The 21,448-nt window shown below is 32.7% G+C and overlaps 3 protein-coding genes across 3 annotated transcripts; 1 reads left to right on the forward strand and 2 right to left on the reverse strand.

The window, feature by feature from the left end:
• Window positions 1–1,323: 1,323 nt before the first annotated feature.
• Window positions 1,324–3,079, reverse strand: LOC112499317 (zinc finger BED domain-containing protein RICESLEEPER 1-like). Its single transcript, XM_052440353.1, has 3 exons — window positions 2,176–3,079; window positions 1,995–2,065; window positions 1,324–1,641 (listed from the first exon to the last, which is right to left on the reverse strand). The coding sequence occupies exons 1-2, from the start codon at window positions 2,936–2,938 to the stop codon at window positions 1,998–2,000; spliced, it is 831 nt and encodes a 276-aa protein (XP_052296313.1). The 5' UTR covers window positions 2,939–3,079; the 3' UTR covers window positions 1,324–1,641; window positions 1,995–1,997.
• A 9-nt stretch (window positions 3,080–3,088) lies between these two features.
• Window positions 3,089–4,318, reverse strand: LOC127901319 (zinc finger BED domain-containing protein RICESLEEPER 3-like). The gene is made up of 2 exons (XM_052438398.1): window positions 3,829–4,318; window positions 3,089–3,693 (listed from the first exon to the last, which is right to left on the reverse strand). The coding sequence occupies exons 1-2, from the start codon at window positions 4,316–4,318 to the stop codon at window positions 3,089–3,091; spliced, it is 1,095 nt and encodes a 364-aa protein (XP_052294358.1).
• A 6,889-nt stretch (window positions 4,319–11,207) lies between these two features.
• On the forward strand, window positions 11,208–14,687 carry LOC102617379 (uncharacterized). Its single transcript, XM_006475829.4, has 2 exons — window positions 11,208–11,450; window positions 13,160–14,687. Exon 2 carries the CDS (start codon window positions 13,212–13,214, stop codon window positions 14,328–14,330), a length of 1,119 nt encoding a protein of 372 aa, XP_006475892.1. The 5' UTR covers window positions 11,208–11,450; window positions 13,160–13,211; the 3' UTR covers window positions 14,331–14,687.
• The last annotated feature ends 6,761 nt before the right edge of the window (window positions 14,688–21,448 follow it).

Raw genomic sequence — 21,448 nt, forward strand, 5'->3', positions numbered from 1 at the left:
ATTTAATGAATGACAAATTACATACCACATCATTCAAAACACTCTTTTCTTAAGAGCTAAAGTTCAAATTTGTGAAAAGAGGTAAGCTGGTAACGCCCTTCTAGATGGGGTGCCAGCTAGGGGTGGGCAAAATCAAGTTCGGATCGGGTTCGGATCAACCCGATCGGGTTTCGGGTTGGTCGGGTTGGGTAAAAATTGATCCGAACTTCACCCGAACTTAAAACCCGATCCGATCCGATCCAAATTAATTCGGATCGGATCGGATCGGGTTAAAAAGTCGGGTGGAGTTCGGATTGGATCGGATGCGGGTTAAGTCGGGTTCGGATTAAATTCAGGTTATTCGGATGAAATCGGGTTAATTCGGGTCGGGTGAAATCGGATCGGATTCGGGTTAATTCGGGTTCGGATTAAATTCGGGTTATTCGGATCAATTCGGGTCAATTCGGGTTAAAATTAATTAATTTGGCAATTTGACAATTGGGGATCAAACGTAACTTTAATTGAATTACTCCATTAATTATCTTTAATTAGAGGGAAGAGAGTGAAAGAGAGGAAAAAGAAATTGTATGACTTTTAATAAAATAACTTATAAATTTAGAAATTATGTACATATGTTAAAATATTATTTGTTAATGGTTTCATATTAGATTATAAAGACCTAAAACATCACGCTAGAATTTCTCCAGTCCAAAATTTTTTCACAATCAAAAAATAAATTATTTTTTACAAATTTTAATCTTATCCTATGGTCATGTTTGTTCAAAATTCAAAGAAAACCTTAACAACTTGCTATGTGGCACAATAATAAGTCTTAAACTCTTAATGTCTTATAGTAAAAGATAAAACCCATTAAATCTAATATTAAAATATAATAAATCACAAAAAAAGAAAACCCTCTACCAAATGGCATAACTCAATCAGTGGACTAGAATCCACATTAATTTTGTCCTGGGGCCACACGTTGATACTTGATAAGAAACATTTTTTTTTCTATTTTTTTTTCTTTTTGGCTTTTTGCCATGGGGACCTCTAGAGAAGTGGAGATACAACCATTTAAAAGAAAACTTACATACACTTTGCAATTTGCATACACTTTATCTAATCCAAAAGACAAACACAACAAACGTAAGGGATTGATTCATTTTTATTCTGGCAATAACAACATGAACGTGCATGTCCTTTATAAAACAAGGACATTTCTCTTTCACTATTGTCACCTTGCTAACTAAGATATTTCTTTCCCACCTTCCTTGTCCTCCCTCATTCATTCATCCATTCATTTCAACCAACAAAAAAAGAAAACTACTATAGAATTAAATTCAAATGATTCAAAATTAAAAATTAACACAAAGCATAAAATTAAAATTAACACAAAGTTTAAATTTAATAGTCTCCATCCAAAGCGCAATGTCCAATTCTAAAATCTAAACATTAATCTTTAGAACACAAAATTAAACATAATTAAATAGTTTCCATTTTCCAAAACACAAATGACAAAGTTCCAAAATCCAAAACACAACAAAATTTAAATGTAAATCTAGATCAACTTCCTCTACGACTCCACCGTTCCTCGCAAGCACTTTGACAACTTTTAACTTCAATTTCTTCTACTCCAAGTCGAAGAATTGAAGCATATATCCCCTAGGAAAAAATTGAAAAAATAATAGATAATCATTTAACTACTTTCTTTAAGCCACATGACAAATAAAGGGACATTAAACACAAACACATATGCCCAATTCATGTGTGTACTTGATTAAATATAAGAAAAAAAATTAAGTCAATTGTGGCTTATTTCATGGCATTCATCATCAAGTAAATTTAATAATAATCTTAATTCCTAGGTAATACCATTCCAACAATTTCAATGTGTCTAAAATAAATGAAACAATTATAAATTAAAACTATAACAACTATTATCTATTATTATAGTGTAAATTACAACCTAAACATATAATATGAAATTATAAATAATAATATATATTAAGAATTACCTTTCAAATATCCATAACACCCATATCAGCGCTCACTGTTTCCACCGTTGAAGCTTGTGATCTTACAAACTCTTTAAAATGTTAAAAAAAAATGAAATTAGTAAGTAACTTAAGTACATGTAGATGCTATTTATAAAGTTATAATACATCTTAAATTTATAAAATATGAGAAAAATATTACCTTCTTGTAGCTCCATATGGAATATCTGCTCTTTAATATCTTCCTGAAGGTTATAGACAGGATTAGCAAAAAGTTTAGCTTGTAACCAATTTTCGGTACATATCAATGCCTCAACCATACAAGGGGTCAAAGAACTCCGATATTCGTCAATGACGCGACGCCCTGTGCTAAAGGCAGATTCAGATGCCACTGTGGAAACAGGAACAGCGAGGACATCCCTTGCAATTTTCTCTAATATTGGATACTTCGATCCATTAACCTTCCACCAAAGCAAAACATTGAGCTTAAGATTGCTTGGATCTTCAACTGGGTCACTCAAATATCGTTCCACCTCAGATACTACTCTCTTGCCCTCATTCTGAACAAACACTTTCTGAGCATACCCAAAGAAAGGGCGAGAAACTCGGAAAATGTCATCACCATCACCACTAGGACCCTCTGACAAACCAACCTCATTTGTAAAATAAGGAGAATAACTTGTACCACCATAACTGCCACTAGGAGCACTCTCACTACACATCAATGGTGTGGAACTAGAGCACATTGCACTATATGCATCATAAAGCTCATTCAACAAATCTTTCACTGCTTTGGTCATTTCTTCAACTTTCCAACCATCATTGGCAAAAATGATCTCAAAAATATGTTTGGCAAAGTCCATTTTAGCTCGTGGATCAAGAATAGAGGCAACAATCAACATTTTATTTATCTTCCCTGAAGACTCCCAATATTTATCAAATTTTTCCCTCATTTGATAAGCCATAGCCACCACCCAAGGATCTCTACTTCCTTCTAATGCAGTCAATGAGCTCTCAATTAAGCCAATGGTATCATAACAAAGATTAGAAGTCACACTCAAAGAAGCAGAAAATAACAATGTGGCATCATAAAATACCTTCAAAAACTTCACAATTCACCCTGCACTCTCCCAATCCTCAGGTCCAGGCGGGCCCACCCTCTTAACGTTATTTTCTTTCTCAAGAAAATATGCCTCATACGGTTTATCCACCTCTGCCATTCTATCAAATGCTGCCTGAAACTTCAACGCAGTCATCAACATTAAATAGGTGGAATTCCACCTAGTAGGACAATCTAAAACAACCGTTCCATTTGGACATTTCACTTGTTGAGCACACTGTTTAAATGCCTGTAGCCTCGTTGTGGAGGATCTCACATACTTCACAGCATTCCGGATGGCGGCAACACTAGCATGCAATTCATTCAACCCTGAAACAACAATCAAGTTCAAAATATGTGCACAACAACGCACATGCATATACTGACCCGCCAATACAATTGCATCATCATTCCTCCAACCAAGTAATTGCATAGTCACATAATTAACAGCAACATCATTTGTACTGGCATTATCAACAGTTATTGCAAACAACCTCTCTATCCCCCAATCTTGTAAACAAGCTACAATCTTTTTACCGATCGTTTTCCCTCTATGATCTTCAATCACACTGAAACTAATAATCCTTCTGTTCAAACACCAGTCACTATCAATAAAATGAGCTGTGATCACCATGTAGCTCATGTTTTGAACAGAAGTCCATAAATCAGTGGTAAGAGACACTCGCTGTTTGTTGTTGCAAATCAAACTCTTCAACATTATCTTTTCTTCCAAAAATAAATCCATAACATCCCTACCAACAGTTCTCCGAGATGGCATAACAAACTGTGGAATGGCTGCACTACAGAAATGCCTGAACCCTTTGTTATCCACAAAACTAAGTGGCAACTCACCCATAATGATCATTTTGGTGACTGCCCTTCTACAAGCGTCTTGACTCCACCCTTTAGCCAAAACCATATTACTTGCATTTCCTTCCCCACCCTCAGTTGTCAAGTTTTGTTGACTTCCCTCTTCTTGTTCCCGGAATGTCTTGTATGCAAGGCAAGCCAGTATATGATTTCTCATATTTGTAATCCCATCACGCCTTGAATGACATTGATATTGTCTACCACAATAGTTGCACTTGCATTTGTTTGGATTGTCCTCGAGCAGAGTAAAATGATTCCACGTCGCAGATCTTTTCTTCATCGCTGGTCTTTTCCGCTTTGCCTTTTGAGTTCCTTCCATTTGAACACTTTGATTATCATCATCACTCATTGAATTCGATCTTGAGTGTCCAGACATCTAAACATACAAATAAATAATTATTAATCATTAATTCATAAATTAAAACAAAAAAAGACTATTAAAAAAAATCTACTTAATATTAGTATTACAAATTAATTCAAATAATTGTTAATTTAATTTATGAAACTTTTTGAAATCGATATTTCCAATTTTCCACCATAATGTTTATATATGATCAAGAATTCAAGATGCATATTCCATAAAAGAAAACCAAGAAATTAAAGTAATTATTTAATTTATAAATCTAATTATCCATTGGCCAAAATAAATAATATTAATTACATATCCGTATCTTAAATTCTTAATTCTTATTATGCCCACATTATATGTGCTTAACCACTTAATATTTACTTATTGGTTAATGGTTATCATGCAATTAATTAAATTGATTAATTATTTGTTGAAGTTAAAACTTGAAACTACTGCAATTAAATTGGTTAATTTTTTGTTGAAGTTGAAACTATTCTACAAATACACATATCATATGACATATATAATTATAATTTATATTGTAACATAATATTTAATTTTAATTTTTAATCTAACATTACTATTCATACAAAAAATCAATTATTAATAAGTAACAGAAAATTAATGCCGGATTATTTTCATTTTATTGATAACATTTAACAATATATAATTAACATTTACAATTAACATTTCTCAAATAACATATAAAAAATAACAATTATAATTAATCATTAATGCATATATAACTATATATTATATACGGATATACCATCACTTAAACAAGTTCAAACTTCAAAAGCCGGATTTGCTTATTCGGTTCGGGCTTCAAGAGTTCAAGTTCCAAATCCAAACTTTCAACTTCCAAAACAAAGAGTGAAGAGACCTTTTGAGTTTTGAGACTGGAGCCGTGACCCGTGACCGTGAGGCGTGACCGTGAGGGTGTGGTGGCCGGATGTCAACACTCAACAGGCGTGACTCGTGAATGCCAATGGTGGAGACTCGAGCGGATCGGAGGCAGCTTGCCGGGTGGATCTTCAATCGGACTGAGTGATGGTGGAGTGGAGGATTCAAGGCTTGGATCCGGAGCTTAGTTGCAGCAGATCTGTAGATCGAGTCACGATCTTCGCGAATCAGCTTCGGCTTCAGTTCGGGTCGTTCTCGGCAGCGGTTGCTGCGTGTGGTGGCCGATTGAAGGTAGCTCCGTGAACTGTGCGTGTGTATTTGCTGCGTGTGGTGAGCGACGGAGGTCGTGAGGCGGGAATGGGTGTGGGTTGACTGCTTGTGCTTAACGGCTTGAGTGCTGATTTCAGACTTTCAGTGATTTGTGTGTGACAGTGAGGGTTTGTGATATCGTGAGGCAGTGACTGGTGAGTGTTTGACTGTTTGAGTGAGTGAGGGTTTGTGAGCCAAAATGAAACTTTGCTTTGCTCGTGTTCTGTTCTTGTGAATTATTGAATTATTTTGTTGCGGTGAGGTGAATACTTTGTGAATTACTGTAAAATGCAAATCCGTGAGTCTGTGTAAGTGTAACACTGTGAAGTCTGTGACTCTGTGATGTGTGATCTGTAGATTCTGTATTCTGTGAGTAAGTGAGTTACTGATTGTCTGATTCAGTGATTGTGTTGTATACTCATGTGAGTGTGTATTTGTATTTTGTATTATGTTACTAATTTGTATTTGCCAAATTTTTTTTCTCAACCCGATCGGGTTTTCGGATCGGATCGGGTTTCACCCGATCCGATCATGATCCGATCGGGTTGAGACAATTTCACCCGATCGGGTTTTGTTCACCACCCGATCCGATCCGAACCCGAAATTTTTCGGATCGGATCGGGTCGGGTCGGATATTTTGCCCACCCCTAGTGCCAGCCATTGTCAACATTCAAAAATTTGAATGTTGACATTCAAATCTTTGAATGAAGAAAAGAAGCAAACAACTTTGACAAGGAAGAAAAAAAAGGAAGAGTTGAATAAGATAATGGCGGTGGAAAGTATAATAGTATTTTAATAGCCAATTTTGGTTATAAAAAGGGGTGCTGCTCATTTGGTTTCTGTATCCAGTTTTGTGAAGAAACAAAGTTTAGAGCTTGAGTAATTTTAAGGAATTAAAATTATAAAGTTCTTGTGGGTGAGAGAAAATTATTTCTGAGAGTGTGGTTGTAATAATTTTTCACATAGTGAATATTTTTCCTCTGGTTATTTTTTTGACAACGGCCGTAGTTTTTCTCCGGATTTGAAGTTTTCCACGTAAATCTTGTATTGTGTGATTGATATATTCTCCATTTAATTTTTCTTATTAATTTGTTGCTTGATAAATTGTTTGGAGAGATATTGGGAAGAAGCTCAATTTCCTAACAGTGGTATCAGAGCCATTGATTGAAGTTTTGGTGTAGGGGCATTGTTCACGTATACGGTACTATTCACGTGAAGCAGTGGGAGCCAATCCAAACAGTCTGTGGTGAAGAGTAAAAGCTGATCTGCAAAACAAATATGTCAGGATTGAAATTTTCAAGTCCGGTGAAATTTGAAATAGAAAAATTTGATGGGAGAATTAACTTTAGCTTGTGGCAAGTTCAAGTCAAAGATGTGTTGATTTAATCTGGGTTACACAAGGCATTGAAGGGGAAGCCATCCCCTACTTCCAGTAGTAGCTCTGGAAAAGTTAGTATAAGTGATGAAGATTGGGAAGAATTATATGATAGAGCTGCAAGTGTCATATGACTGTGTCTAGCAAAGAATGTTCTTGCAAATGTAGGAAAAATTCCTACAGCGAAAGAACTTTGGGAGAAGCTAGAAAAGTTGTATTAGACAAAGAGCATCTCAAATCGATTGTACCTGAAGGAGTGATTTCACACACTACGAATGGCTGAAGGTACAAAAATTTCTGATTAACTCAGTGTTCTTAATGGTATTGTGTTAGAACTAGAAGCCATTGGAGTTAAAATTGAAGATGAGGACAAGGCGCTTAGATTACTATGGTCATTTCCAACTTTCTACAAACATCTGTCACATATTTTGATGTATGGAAAGGAAACAGTAGATCTTGAAGAAGTTACTAGTACTTTACTCTCAGAAGAAAGAAGACGGAGTGGTGAAAGTACTGAAACTACAGATGTCTCGACTTTGGCAGTTGTAGGTAATTGAAAAAAAGATAAATCTAAGAAGAAATGAGTCTGCTGGGGGTGTGGACAATCGGGGCACTTAAAAAGAGATTGTCATGATAGAAATGGAGCAGGATCGGCAAGTGGCTCCAGATCAGATACTGATAGTATTGCTAGTGGTAAGTCTCTCATTATCGTGAGAGACGATGGTCCCTTATAAAATGGATAATGGTGACATCCTTATGGTATATCACTGGTACCATGAAAGGGGATATGTTACTACTAGCGGGTCCACAAGATTTACACATAAGGCATGGTTGGCATTAATGCAGAGTGTGTGATGGAATTTATGTCGATGGTTGACAAACTTCCAGAAAGGCCAACATGGAAGTTGCACCATAAATTTCAATAGGATATTTCGACATGTGCTAAAGTAAAATTCTTAGAATTGGTAATTAATTCTAAGTGGTATATTCTTTTATGGTGGAGTATGATAATTCTCTATCGTGAGGATTATGACTAAGGTGAAAATAGTAAGCTTGGTGTGGAGATTGATTGGTTCTCAATCAAATCTCCAAGTGGGAGAATGTGAAAAGAGGTAAGCTGGCACCGCCCTTTTAGATGGGGTGCCAGCCATTGTCAACATTCAAAGATTTGAATGTTGACATTCAAATCTTTGAAGGAAGAAAAGAAGCAAGCCTCAACATTCAAATTTTTGAATGAAGAAAAGAAGCAAACAACTTTGACAAGGAAGAAGAAAAAGGAAGAGTTGAAGAAAATAATGGCGGTGGAAAATATAATAGTATTTTAATAGCCAATTTTGACTATAAAAAGGGGTGCTGCTCATTTGGTTTCTGTATCCAGTTTTGTGAAGAAACAAAGTTTAGAGCTTGAGTAATTTTAAGGAATTAAAATTATAAAGTTCTTGTGGGTGAGAGAAAATTATTTCTAAAAGTATGGTTGTAATAATTTTTCACATAGTGAATATTTTTTCTCTGGTTGTCTTTTTGACAACGACCGTGGTTTTTCTTCGGATTTGGAGTTTTCCACGTAAATCTTGTGTTGTATGATTGATATATTCTCCATTTAATTTTTCTTATTATTTTGTTGCTTGATAAATTGATTGGAGAGATCTTGGGAGGAAGCTCAATTTCCTAACAAAATCTTATCTTTTTTTTTTGGGATAAAAAATCTTATCATATTAATAATGAGTCATTTGAAAATATGATTTGAATTCAAAACCAAAGTATTAAATGACGGAGTAATGCTGGGCATCTCAACACTTAAGTTTCAATTGAATCACAAATAATATACTATTTAGGGGTGGGCATGGGTTGGTTTGGGTTGGATTTTAAGTTAACTCAAACCAAACTATAAAAATTTGAATCCAACCCAAATATTTTTAACCCAAACCAAACCAAACCATTTGGGTTTGGTTTGAATTTTATTATCAAAATAATTTTTATTTTAATAAAATTTAATTATATCAAAATTATAATAATTATTAACTGTTATTAATTATTAAATTGATATTAAAATATATAAAAATATAGTGGATAAAAATTATAAATTTTACAATAACTTAATCCTTAAATTAAAGAATACTAGAAAATCAAAATAAAGTTTAATCACAAAAATTATTATTTCTCAATAAATAAGAACGTACACTTTAATAATAAACTTTCACAAACATGACATTAACAATCTAATAATAAATTTTGCCACTTGTTATTTATTTAATTATGCAATATTTTTTTTATTTATCGTTTTGGTAATTTTGCGTTATGTTGTCTACTTATATGTTTAATTTTAGGGAGATTGCCAGTTTCCCCCCTATAGTAATCAACATATATTATTTTTCCCCATTCTGCTTTTATAATGGCCAAAAACTCCTCTAATAGTATAAGTTTACAATATTACCCTTATTTTCAACTACTCTTTTATTTATATTTATTCTAAATAAAATAAATCACATGAATAGAAACTAAATAAAAAATAAAGCATTAAAAATAAGAAATATATGTTTTGATATTAACAAAAAAATTAATAATAAATTTTTTTATACTTATTTATTTTGTGAAAATTTTCTTATAATAAATATATAAGAAAATTATTAGTCAAATGATAAAAAAATTATTATAAGAAAACTTGATTGACAAATAAAAATTTATTATAAGATAAATAATAAAATATTTTACCTATACTTTTTACATTTAATTTTAAAATATTACAAAATATTTATTATAAAAAAATGTTCACAAAATAAATAATTACAAGAAAAAATTTTATTATTAATTTTTCTGCTCATATCAAAACATATATTCCTTGTTTTAATACTTAATATGGGTATTACATTCAATTATTGATAAAAAATTAGCCGTCATCTAGCATATCGGACACAGTCGAAGCCGAGTTATTATTGGTCATTAGTAGAGTCTTCTGCTCTTTCTATGATGATCCTTCCATGTGGGAGGAATTATTTTTGTAAATAAGAAAAAAAAATTATGTTATTTATAACAATATTTATTTAATTTAAATTTATTTTTACTGTTATTTTCATTTTCTAACTGTTGACAATTAATCACGCCATAAAAAATTTAATGGTGGTCTTTCACTTATTTGTGTTCATTTATTTTATTTTCATTTATTTCATTTGAAAATTTGAGTGTTGGGGTTTTGTCCATAACCCATGGGTAAACCATACCCAAACCATAATGAAATGATTTTCTACATAAAACCCACATCTAACCCATTTTAATAATTTACCCAACCCAAACCATTTAATTTGGTTTGAGTTTGGATAAACCTATGGGTTGTGGGTTTATGCCCACCCCTAATACTATTCATCTATTGGATGGTGATTACATAGTTTTACAAGCTATGAAATATATCATTGAATAAATGAGTAACACGTGACATTAAAACTCAAGTTGAGAGGCTCAAACATTTATATCCCTAACATTATTCTAAAACACATTATATCCCTAACCATGAGCTCAGACTCTGTTCTGCTCAACTTCTTTAACTAATTCTTGGAAAATACTAAGCATATCTGGACTCGCCATTCCTCTAAATCCCTCTGCAAAATTAATGAGCCTCCCTGTATTTTTTTGGCAAAAAGATAGTCCAATTTAAAACTAAAAAACATTCTGTGAAAGTATTTTCTTCCTCCGAAAATCAGGTATGAAGATTTTATATCCACTGTCTAATCACCTTGTTGCTTTTGTTATGCAAAAATAAATTAATACTAGATAAATTAAATTTTTGATTAAATAATATATTTTACCAACGTGTTTAATTATAATTTAAATAAATAACATTCATTTAATTAATATTTTTTTCAAATACGATTAATTTATCTGGTTCTGTATTTATAATAATGGTCAGTAACTTAATAAAAAAGTTTTAAAATTATTTCAGAATTGATAAAGTTATATATATAAATATAAGTTTCTAATTGCGGTCATTTTTTGGAAATGTTGGATTTTATATTAATAAATTCTTTTTTAAAAAAAAAAACAAAATCGTCGATAAGCCGGGCGCGGGCAAAGCCACAAGCGGCGGTTCGGAAATGGGCAAATCCGTAATTGTATGAAAACTGTCCGATTCATCGTCCAAGAGAATCTTGCGACTGAGTGACACGTCATTGTTAAACTTAAAAACAGCCCGCCAGCATAACGTTCGCCTGCTGGAAATCCCCTGCAAGCCAACCCCGGAAATCACCCGCCACGTTGCTAGCAAATGTCCTTAGTCGCGTCCATTATTACACGTGTCCTCCTGCGACCGCTTAATGTAAAATAAAACGTCTACTTGAGCGTACAAAATTGTATCTATTCAAGAACCCAAACTCCTTTTAGCATGGTTCACTCCTGGGATACTAGTGACTGAGAGTGAACAATATTATTTTTTTGTTTAATTTTCCAAAGAAAAAAAAAAATTAAACAATCAGTTTCACTCTATCAGTTCAGCAACTGAAAATGGTGCAGGGATTGAGTCGTAAATTCGCATAAGCTGGCGGGAATGCTTTCAGTCTCTGAACTACACTACAAAGTGCAGAGGCATGTTTGTTTTCTAAATATTATTTTTTTATACTTCACATTGCATTTTTCACAAATCGGGTTAATATCATCGAAATCTTGTCTATTACGTTGCTCTTTCGACATTATTGTTCAGCGATTAGTTTTAGGGTTTTTTTTTTTTTTGTTTTGTTTTGTTTTAAATTTCTCTGTCTTTGGTAAAGTTATTGATGGCATTTTTGAATCGATTAAAGCTTTTATTATAAGCACAGCTGTGTGATTACATTGCGCATTTGCACAACCTTTGTTTGATGTGAATGAAGAAGGTTTCTTTTTCCCCTTTTTTTGGCTTTTTAATTTTATCTGGTTGATTATATGTAGCTTTGTTTTGTTAAGGAAGCTATAGATCCAATGAGGAATCGGTTATTTTAGATCCAGGTTTCTTATTCTTTCCATGTGTTCTTATTACCGTGCAATTTCACTTTGTTGTTGTCTTATGATTTATTTAATTGCAACTCATTTTCTCCAGTTGGTATCGACGGGGTATAATTCAATCCCAGAAGCTACTCAAATCTATTTGGGCTAGTTGAATTCAAATCTGACCCGTACTTATAACTTGTTTGTGTTATAACTTGACCAAGTAAAATGTGTTCTATGCTTACTTGAACTGTCAAAATAACTCTGATGACAACACTGTGGCTGTCTTCTTGGAATTCTGTGAGTAGATTCTATTTGCTGGCTCTTCTGGATCATGATTTAGCCTCTCTAAATCATAATAAAGGTTATACTTACTTAGCTTGTTTATCAGATGGAGATTAGGCTGCATGGAAGTAAATATGTCTTGCATTGAAATCTATATTGATGTTATGTCTTGAATCATTGGAACATTTGTGAGCATTTTTTTTGGTTTGCTGTATGTTGCATATTCATCCTTGTACGAGCTTAACACTTTATTCCTGTTTTCTTGTCTCATACAGTTTTGGTTCAATTGACATTCTGTCATTCACGGCAAATTTGAAACACCTAGTATATATATTCCGCAATGGATTCATTGCAGTACCATACTATCCTAGTATGAAATAGATGAGAATTAGTTTTTATATCATATTCGAAACTTAAATGTGCAGCGTGGAACAATCGTAATGGAAATTGGGATGTTGTTTTCATCTGTAAACTTGCAATTGCAGTAGTCACCAGGAACTGATTTGTCAGCCACAAATTGATTTGTATTGGCAGTGAAAACTTTATGCTTGTGAATGTGCTGATTGTTTGGGTGCATAACTTTGCTCTATGCCTGTGGCAAAAATGATGCCATCATGAACATTCAGCAAAAATGTCTCTAGGGGCTTGATGCTAAGAATTTGGTTATATATATTGAGTCTTGACACTTTGCCCATGGTCACATTGAAACCATGAGTTTTGTACTTCTCTAAGGATATAAAATTTTAGTTCTGCTAGGTATACTTGGACTTGTATTATTCAATTCTTCCAATCCAAATTGTATGTTTTATCATGAATAGTCAAAACCATTCATGATAAATCAATTTATTACAGTTGAAGTCAGGTTCTACATGAATTTTTTTCTTTTCTCTTTCTGTTCTGTTCTTCGGAGTTCTTAATCGAGGACTATAAATTCTCTGTATCTCCTACTTAACAGTCACACTTTTTGTTAAATTTGTTGGATGACAATTCCTTCAAAACTGAACTTACCACTTGTGGTATTTTTTAATGAAAGTATGAATGTTTCGCAGGTGATGAGACAATCTGAACGGTGTTTTTTCTAGTGATTGAATTTGAACAAACATGGTTGTAGCTGCCCCTCTCCTACACCAAAGCATGGGCAAACGGCCTCTTCGCCTCACCTCAAGAGGGTCTGTGCCGAAGTTGCTATTTATTGTGCTCCTTATGATTGGGCCCATTTGCATGATTTCACTCTTTACCTATCGTGAGAAAATATCCTACTTTTTCCGCCCACTTTGGGACAAGCCGCCTCCGCCTTTCCAATACCTGCCTCACTATTATGCAGAGAATGTTTCAATTGAACATCTTTGCAAACTCCATGGTTGGTCCATACGTTCACAACCACGGCGTTTATTTGATGGCATCATCTTCAACAATGAGGTAGACCTTCTGGAGATCAGGTGGCGGGAGCTGAATCCATATGTTACAAAATTTGTAATCCTTGAGTCTAACACCACTTTCACAGGCATTCCAAAACCTCTCTTCTTCTCCTTAAACCGAGCTCGATATGCCTTTGCAGAGGGGAAGATTGTCCATGGTGTATATTCTGGTCGATCTTCTTCAGTTGGTTTAGATAAAGACCCATTTGTTCGTGAATCAGAGCAGCGCAAGGCTATAAATGGATTGCTTTGTTATGCTGGGATATCAAACGATGATCTACTCATTATGTCAGATGCTGATGAGATCCCAAGCCGACACACCATGAGACTACTGCAATGGTGTGATGGGGTGCCCCCTATTCTACATCTTGAGTTGAAGAACTACATGTACTCATTTGAATTCCCTGTGGATTACAGCAGCTGGCGGGCGAGTGTTCACATTTACGGCCCTGGGACCCTGTATCGGCATTCACGCCAAACGAACTTCATTCTTTCTGATGCAGGATGGCACTGTAGCTTCTGTTTTCGTCACCTTCACGAAATTGTATTTAAGATGACTGCTTATAGCCATGCAGATAGAGTGAAACGCTTGGAGTTTTTAAATCCTTCTAGAATACAGAAACTCATTTGTAGGGGAGATGATCTTTTTGATATGCTCCCGGAAGAGTACACCTTCAAAGAGTTGATTAAGAAGATGGGTTCAATACCGCGATCGGCTTCAGCAGTCCACCTCCCTGCCTATTTGATTGAGAATGCTGATAGATTCAAGTTTCTCCTTCCTGGCGGCTGTTTACGAGAATGATGGTAGTTTGGCAAAACCTCTATAGAGAGTGAAAAGCATGGAGGTGTTGTTGCAGAACTGTATGTATCCTTCATCTTTGTTCGGCAATTTTCTTACATGTACCCTTCACACCATTAAGGTGTTACTGGTTTGTTATCTAAAACAGTCAACAATGGAGTTTTCAGTTCAACGAGGAAACAGCAACTTGTACATCCAATCCGAGTATAGCTGCTCTATATGATCTCGTTTCAGGCGAAATATAAATGTTCAAATAAAAAAACAAAAGTGGTTTTTGATACAGTGAACCGGCCGGTTTCTTTGTTGTGAACCTCAATGATCCTATTAGTCCAAACTTTATTATGGGAATCACTTTTCTGAGCTACTGTTGTAGAATATCACTATTCGAAATGCTTTTACAAATACAGACAGCAAGAACAAGGTGCTTTTGCGCCCCACTCTGCCTTTAATGTGAAAAGTTGAGATGGATTTTTCATTGCAAGTATTGCAAAAAGCTATTAATGATGTATTGTGCAATGTGGAGGGCTTGCATAGTTGTGCGGTGCATGGGTGCTTTTGCTTTGCTTTTGAGAGCAATTCCTGGAAGCACTTTTGTAGTTTTAATTGCGTAGCAAATACTAAAAAGAGGGGATATTTAGATTTTATTCGATCAGACTTCGTCAGACGTTGTCAAAAAGTAAGCACTTTTAATTCATGCACGAAATTAATGGCCCATGCATAAATGATAAAATTAAGGATCTCCTAATTTACATACATATAATTTATAACCCTTTCATATAAATAGTGAATGAGTCCACATAATTTATTATTCATGTGAGAAGGTTGTAAGTTACATGCATGTAACTTAACATTAGCCTAAAACTAATGGCCCGTTACTAAGTAGTTTGAAGAATGAGCGGCCAACACATTATAATTCATACATAAACGAGGGCAGGTTCCCACTTCCCACTAAAATAAATACAACTTTGAATTGGAGCAATAAAGTCAACTTAAGTGCTCGCTTGTATTTTTCGGATCCTTCAAAATTAGTCGATCAATGCTGACGCAACCCAAATGAATAAATGACGATTGACTTTAGTGGCCAACCAAAATTTGGTGGGGTGTCCCTTCCAATTTCTCATTGCTACTTGGTGCTTACCTAATCAAAACGTTAGTGACTATTTTTCATAGATAAGATTCTCTCTTGATCTGATCATGTTCTGAACAAATAATTTAATTATTGATTGATTGTTAATAAATAAAAAAAATAAAAGAAGTTAAATCTTACAAATATATTATCACTAAAAGATATATGACAGAAAATCTTTAAAAGCTAAGTAGAGCTCATATCAAAAGATGATCATATTCCATTGTTCATTCCCATAATACTAGGGGAGTAAAATTATTTTACTGGGTATTTTTATATCCATTTTTATATATTTAAATAATTTTTTTCTCGACAACCCCACTTTGATTAGTAGTCATCACACCTTTTTGGGACTCAGAGTTTGAGCTGTATGCATATCATGACCTTATATGAGTAAATAAATTTCTACCTTATCTATAATTCTTATACATCTCTTTGTTATCATCCTTCGTTGGAGCAGATTTATATTGACTTTTTTCTTTCTTTTTTTAACATTTATTGAGTACACTACTGTATCAGAATGGTGGACTATTTTAATGGAATATTAAAAGAAGGAAGACGCACAATATTTTTCTTCTTGGAATATCCAATTAAACAATTAAAAAATAGGGAGACAATGGAGAATAGGGACAATGGAGTCCCCGTCTTTGACGGATTGAAGAAAAGAAGTGCGAGTGCTGAACAGAATAATAAAACTTGAAACTGAATAATAAATAATTAATCAGAAACGCAGCGCAGGTGCAGTTGCGGGTGCGAGGAAGCATCCGAGAGAACTCCAGCAGAAGCCGACATATTTTTGCGTCTTTTTTTTTATTTTTTATAATTCAGCTGGCTGTTTCCTTTTGAAAGCGATTTCACTTTCTCACTTCCATTCATGTTAATTTGTCCATTTATATATATATATATATATATATATATATTACATTAACTCTTTTGCTTGGGCTAATATTCTCATTTCACGTATCAATCACTGCTAAATTAAAAAAAAAAATGATTTAAGAAAAGTTTTAAAAAATATGGATAACCTTTTTTTTTGGGTAATTCAAAAATTTTACTAGGAAAGAATTTTTATAGTAATTAACTTTTTCATCTCCATTATATCTCCCCTTATTCGATGCATCTTTAGTTAACTTATTAATAAAGTTATCTTGTATAGTAGAAAACATTGACTAAAAAATATAAAAAAAAAAAAAAAATCCAGCCCACCCACCGAGTGTAAGTGTAACTATCACAACTCAAGCTCATATTCAAGAAAATAATCTGCAATTGAACTATACCTTTAAGAAAATATGAGAGACTTGACCAATTCCTCCAACGAGACTCGTAGTTAAGGACCATGTGGGGCTGAAATTTTGGAACTAGACATAATAGGCAGCAACAGTTGTTGACGTTTTGGCACTCACAGTCCAAATGTGAGACCATGCTTTATCAACAGCCACTTCCAAAGCAGCAGTAATAATAGCATAAACTATAAAGCTAGCATAAAAAATGATGCTCTTTTAATTTTTACACCCAAAAGCATAACAAACACAACCCGTAAAACAACAGTTCACTCTAAAAATACTCCCACGAGATGAGGCTCTCATCATATTCCCTTTTGCCTTTCCATCTGTATTAATCTTCACGTATTGATAGAACAATCTTTCGTCCGATATCTTTTTGAAGAAAAATAATAAGATGAAAAAAAGATTTAGCATAGAAAATATGTGACTTGGAAAAACATTCCAAATGACAAAACTGTTGTGAAATGTTGATATCGTGGCAGACAATTTGACAAGAAAATAAACGAATGGATCATGCTTCATGTTAATTAGCTAGTCAAAATAAACTTTAAAGACTTATAATAGATCCATTTATATAAAAAAAAAAAGAAAAAAAAAGAAGAAGAAATGTGATACTGCGGTATCTATATTGCACCATCTCATTGATATTCCTTTCAAATCAAAGTAGTATATTTTTGACTTACATTACAAGCATATGAAAGTTAAAACAATTGCTTTACGTGATTTTAGTCTTCACCACGTATAGATCATGGTAATATGCGAGCCTTCTTTTCAGTACGGATATAATCACAAATACTTGTACTAATAATTCTATGCAAATTGATGTGATAAGACATAATTAATTGATTAAAATAAAAATAAATATAAATAAGTCACATAGGTCCAACCGCGTTTTAATTCATCCAATAAAAATTTGTGATATCAATCTGTACAATATTATTTATATAAAAGTGTTGCTGACTATATCACCACTTTTTTTTTTTTAAATATGAGTTTTTTTTATTATAAATTTACCGATAATTATAATAGTGAACTTTTAACAATCTTAAATCAACTACATAATAAGAAAAATTGATTATTTAAGTTTAAGATAAATTAAATAATATTTCAACCAACCTTTATAAATATGTATGTACGAGGAACTGTACCTCTACCCACTCATGTAGACCGAAATGAAAGTGATTTAGTTGCCATTTGCCAAACTATTGAGTTGCTTCGAAGAAATTTGAGATTCAATGATCTAATTTTGAGATTTTAAATTTACTCAAATCTTTGAAAGAAACTTCAGGAAAATATTCCTTCAAGGAAAAATATAAAATTACCCAACAAAGCCTTTTGCTTTTCGACAAGCGTTTCAAATAGGAAAGCACGTAAAAAGTATAGTTGATGCATGTTCCCTGTAACGTTCCAAAATGGAATATTACTATATATATATATATATGAAAAAAAAAAAAAGAAATCCCCACGTGGCGTCATCTGAACCCCACGAAGTCTCAAAATTTGAAAGTCAAAACTGGAAAATGTTTAATTGACAAAAGGGCGTTTTAAAAATATTTAAGTGATGTGCATTGATTTTACCGAGAGGACTCGCGCATGTGATTATCGCTTTTTCTTATTTCAGATAAATACAAAACATGGTCTGATTACAACCGTTTAAAATAAAATGTCGTGCGTCAGAGTGAATTGACGTGCCGGTTGTACGTGAAACGAGAAAACGGATTTTTGAGAATAACAAAATAATATCGTAAGACGATAAGTTACGAGATGATGATAAAGAAAACGATCAACCCTTTTCTTTCTCTGATTTAACATGTGTGTGTTCTGCTTTATCCTTTAATTAGACGTCTGTCACACGCCTACCGAAAAAAAATAAATTAACAGATAAAACCGTTTTGTTTGCACGCGCTCGAGTATCTTACGCTTTTGTACTCGCTGCTCCCCTGGGTGCGTGTAAGTTAGGCAATTTTGACAGTCGTGTTTGACTAAAATACAGGATAATGATAATCTCTTTGTAAGTTTGAGGATATTTAAAATAAATAAAATTTTTATTACGTTGATCTGTAAAGAAATAAATACCAAACGCATTAAAATTTTATATTCTTTTAAATATTTCAGTAAGTAAGAATATTCTTATTAGAAAATGACTTTTTATAATAATAATTAAAATACTTAGACTCTTATAACAATAGTCAAAATACTTAACAATCAATATTAATAGTAAGGTGCGTACTACAAAACATATTTGTTCAAAGATTAAAAAAATAATAATTATTATAAACAAGCTTGATTGGTTGGCATTGGACTATTTGTTGATTAGCCACCAATGGTGTCGACGTACTAGCAGGATGAATTGTCTACAATTTAATTAAAAATCTTAATTTTATTTACTCACATATCTATCATGAAGAAAATTCAATACCAAAATGATTCACTAAATTGTGGTTTGAGTTTTTTTTTTGGGATCTAACATGGTGGAGTGAACCGCTTAATGATATTAAAAGAAATTCACATAAAGACATTTAGGGTGTGTTTGGTATTAAAGTTGGGCAAGATTACACCTTTAATAATTTCATCAATTATAATTTTTTTCCATAGTAATTATATCTTAAAAGCTACAATACCTCAATCACAAACGCACCCTTAAGTTATTCTCAAATGCCATTTTATCTTTATAAACCCTGCATGTAATTGGGTTGTTTATGTTCATCTTTTTATTTTTACTAGTAAAATTTTGAATGCTTATTTTATTCAAAAAATAGAAAGTAATTCAAATCAAATAGTATTACTAATCATTTCCTTTTAATCTTTTTTTTTTTAAACGTATCCTTAGAACACACATTTGACATGCTGCTATTACTAAGGGGATGTTGTATAATGTTACGAATATAGTACGTTGTTAAATGATGGGTTTCAAAGACGATAGCATTAATCTGAACTGTTTATTTGCCAATAAAAATATTAATACTTAGTTGATTGAACTTTTTTTTAATGTATCATTACAAATGTCTCATGATATCATCTCATTCTTTCTAAGTGCTGTTTTCATAATTAGGTTTTGTTGATAATGCATACAACAGGGTCCGATATGAAAATATGATACTTCAGGGGTAGCAAACTCCAAACTTTGTCCATGTATATATATATATATATATTAACTACTATATATGTAAAGGTAAGCAATCGAACGGCTGCTAGTTAAGAAGGGAAAATTAGTGTAAACAAACTAAATTAAGGTAGTCGTGGCCATGGGATGGACACTCGTAGAAAAATATTTAGGGATAAATTGTATTATATTTGGTGATATAGTGTCTGGATAATGACATGAACATGAATTCTACTCACGTTGTATGGTGAAAATAGAAAAAAAGAAAAAAAATATCACCAGTGGAATTTAAATATATTTTTTTTGTTAAAACCACAAAATGGGTTGATAGTGATGTGTAGAAAGAAATAATGAAGTCCTTGACATATTAGAATTCCAATTCAAAAATCCACTAAGACAACAAGTAAATGACAATATAAATTTGAAGATAAAAATTTTGTACCTAGTGTTGACGGTGATAATTAATTCTACATTAATTAATTTGAGTCAAAATTATTTTTTATTTGAAGTAGTGTTATAAAATTTATCTAAATTTCTTTCGTACAAATTAATGTAATAATGTTATAACATAATTTATTGTGTTATTATTTATGTAAATTAATAGAAAAATGTATGATATGAGTTGAGGGATGCTTTCATTCAACAACTCTTATTGAATCATATCGACTTAAATAAAATAATTTATAGCCGTATTATTACTTTTTTTCGTTTATCAAATTTTTTTTTTTTAAAAAGAAAACTCCTTTTTTCAAACTAGCAACATTTTTTGTTGATGGGACGTGCACAGAGGACAAGTGGTGATTAGGAAGAAACATGTGCCGAGTGGAGATTGGCCGCAACGCGACACCGCTTCAACGTAGTCTTAAATCACATGTAAGCATGTTTGTAAAATTCGGGCATAAACTAGTGGTTTAATTCATCTCTTTCCTTAAATGAATGACGGGTCCACGTCGCCTTAGTAGCTGGCCAACCTTTAATTACTTCCAATTTTGATTTTTCTTAAAAAAAAAATAAAATTTCCTTTTTATTTTTTTTTAAAGTTTTTTTCGGTTAACTTGCTGTTGAAGTAATTATCACGTGATTTCAGTCTACAACATCTGAAATTATATAAAAAAAAATATATTCGTTGGCTAATTTCCTATTAAATACAGCATCGGCCTGTTTTTGGTGCACCAAATCCAAAATCCATATCTGTCTATATTTATTATACCACCACCCAAAAATAGATTCTCCCATTTATGATTAATAATTTGAATTAAGCAAATGCTAAAATTGGGTTTATCAATAGATATTACTAGTCAAAATTTAGTAGTTTGGTAAACAGTATTTATGGAAGTAATAGAATTTTCACTAACTTAAGACTTAACAATACGTAAGTTTCCATATTTATAAATAAAATCCTAAATAAATCGTTGTTAATTTCAAAATTATAATAATCCTATCATTGATTTTATTGATAAAATTTGAATGAAATTTGACGATGTTTGGAGAAATTACAAATTTTTCTTCGTTACTGAATATTTTGTTAAAACTTAAAATCCGGTAATATAAAGAGAATTAATTGCGTCGAAGCGGATTAGAACGGGACTAAATTGCTAGAAAGATCTCT

The sequence above is a fragment of the Citrus sinensis genome, chromosome 1 (genome assembly GCF_022201045.2).
Source record: "Citrus sinensis cultivar Valencia sweet orange chromosome 1, DVS_A1.0, whole genome shotgun sequence".
Lineage (NCBI taxonomy): Eukaryota > Viridiplantae > Streptophyta > Magnoliopsida > Sapindales > Rutaceae > Citrus > Citrus sinensis.

Excerpts from the sequence above, each read along its gene's own strand:
- LOC112499317 (XM_052440353.1), bottom strand. The coding sequence starts at position 2,938 with ATGGCTTATCAAATGAGGGAAAAATTTGATAAATATTGGGAGTCTTCA. Across the intron at positions 2,066-2,175 it reads CCATATGGAGCTACAAGAAG|AGTTTGTAAGATCACAAGCT; the intron begins GTAATATTTTTC and ends AACATTTTAAAG.
- LOC127901319 (XM_052438398.1), bottom strand. The coding sequence starts at position 4,318 with ATGTCTGGACACTCAAGATCGAATTCAATGAGTGATGATGATAATCAA. Across the intron at positions 3,694-3,828 it reads GCCATCTCGGAGAACTGTTG|CTCATTTTATTGATAGTGAC; the intron begins GTAGGGATGTTA and ends TGGTGATCACAG.
- LOC102617379 (XM_006475829.4), top strand. The coding sequence starts at position 13,212 with ATGGTTGTAGCTGCCCCTCTCCTACACCAAAGCATGGGCAAACGGCCT.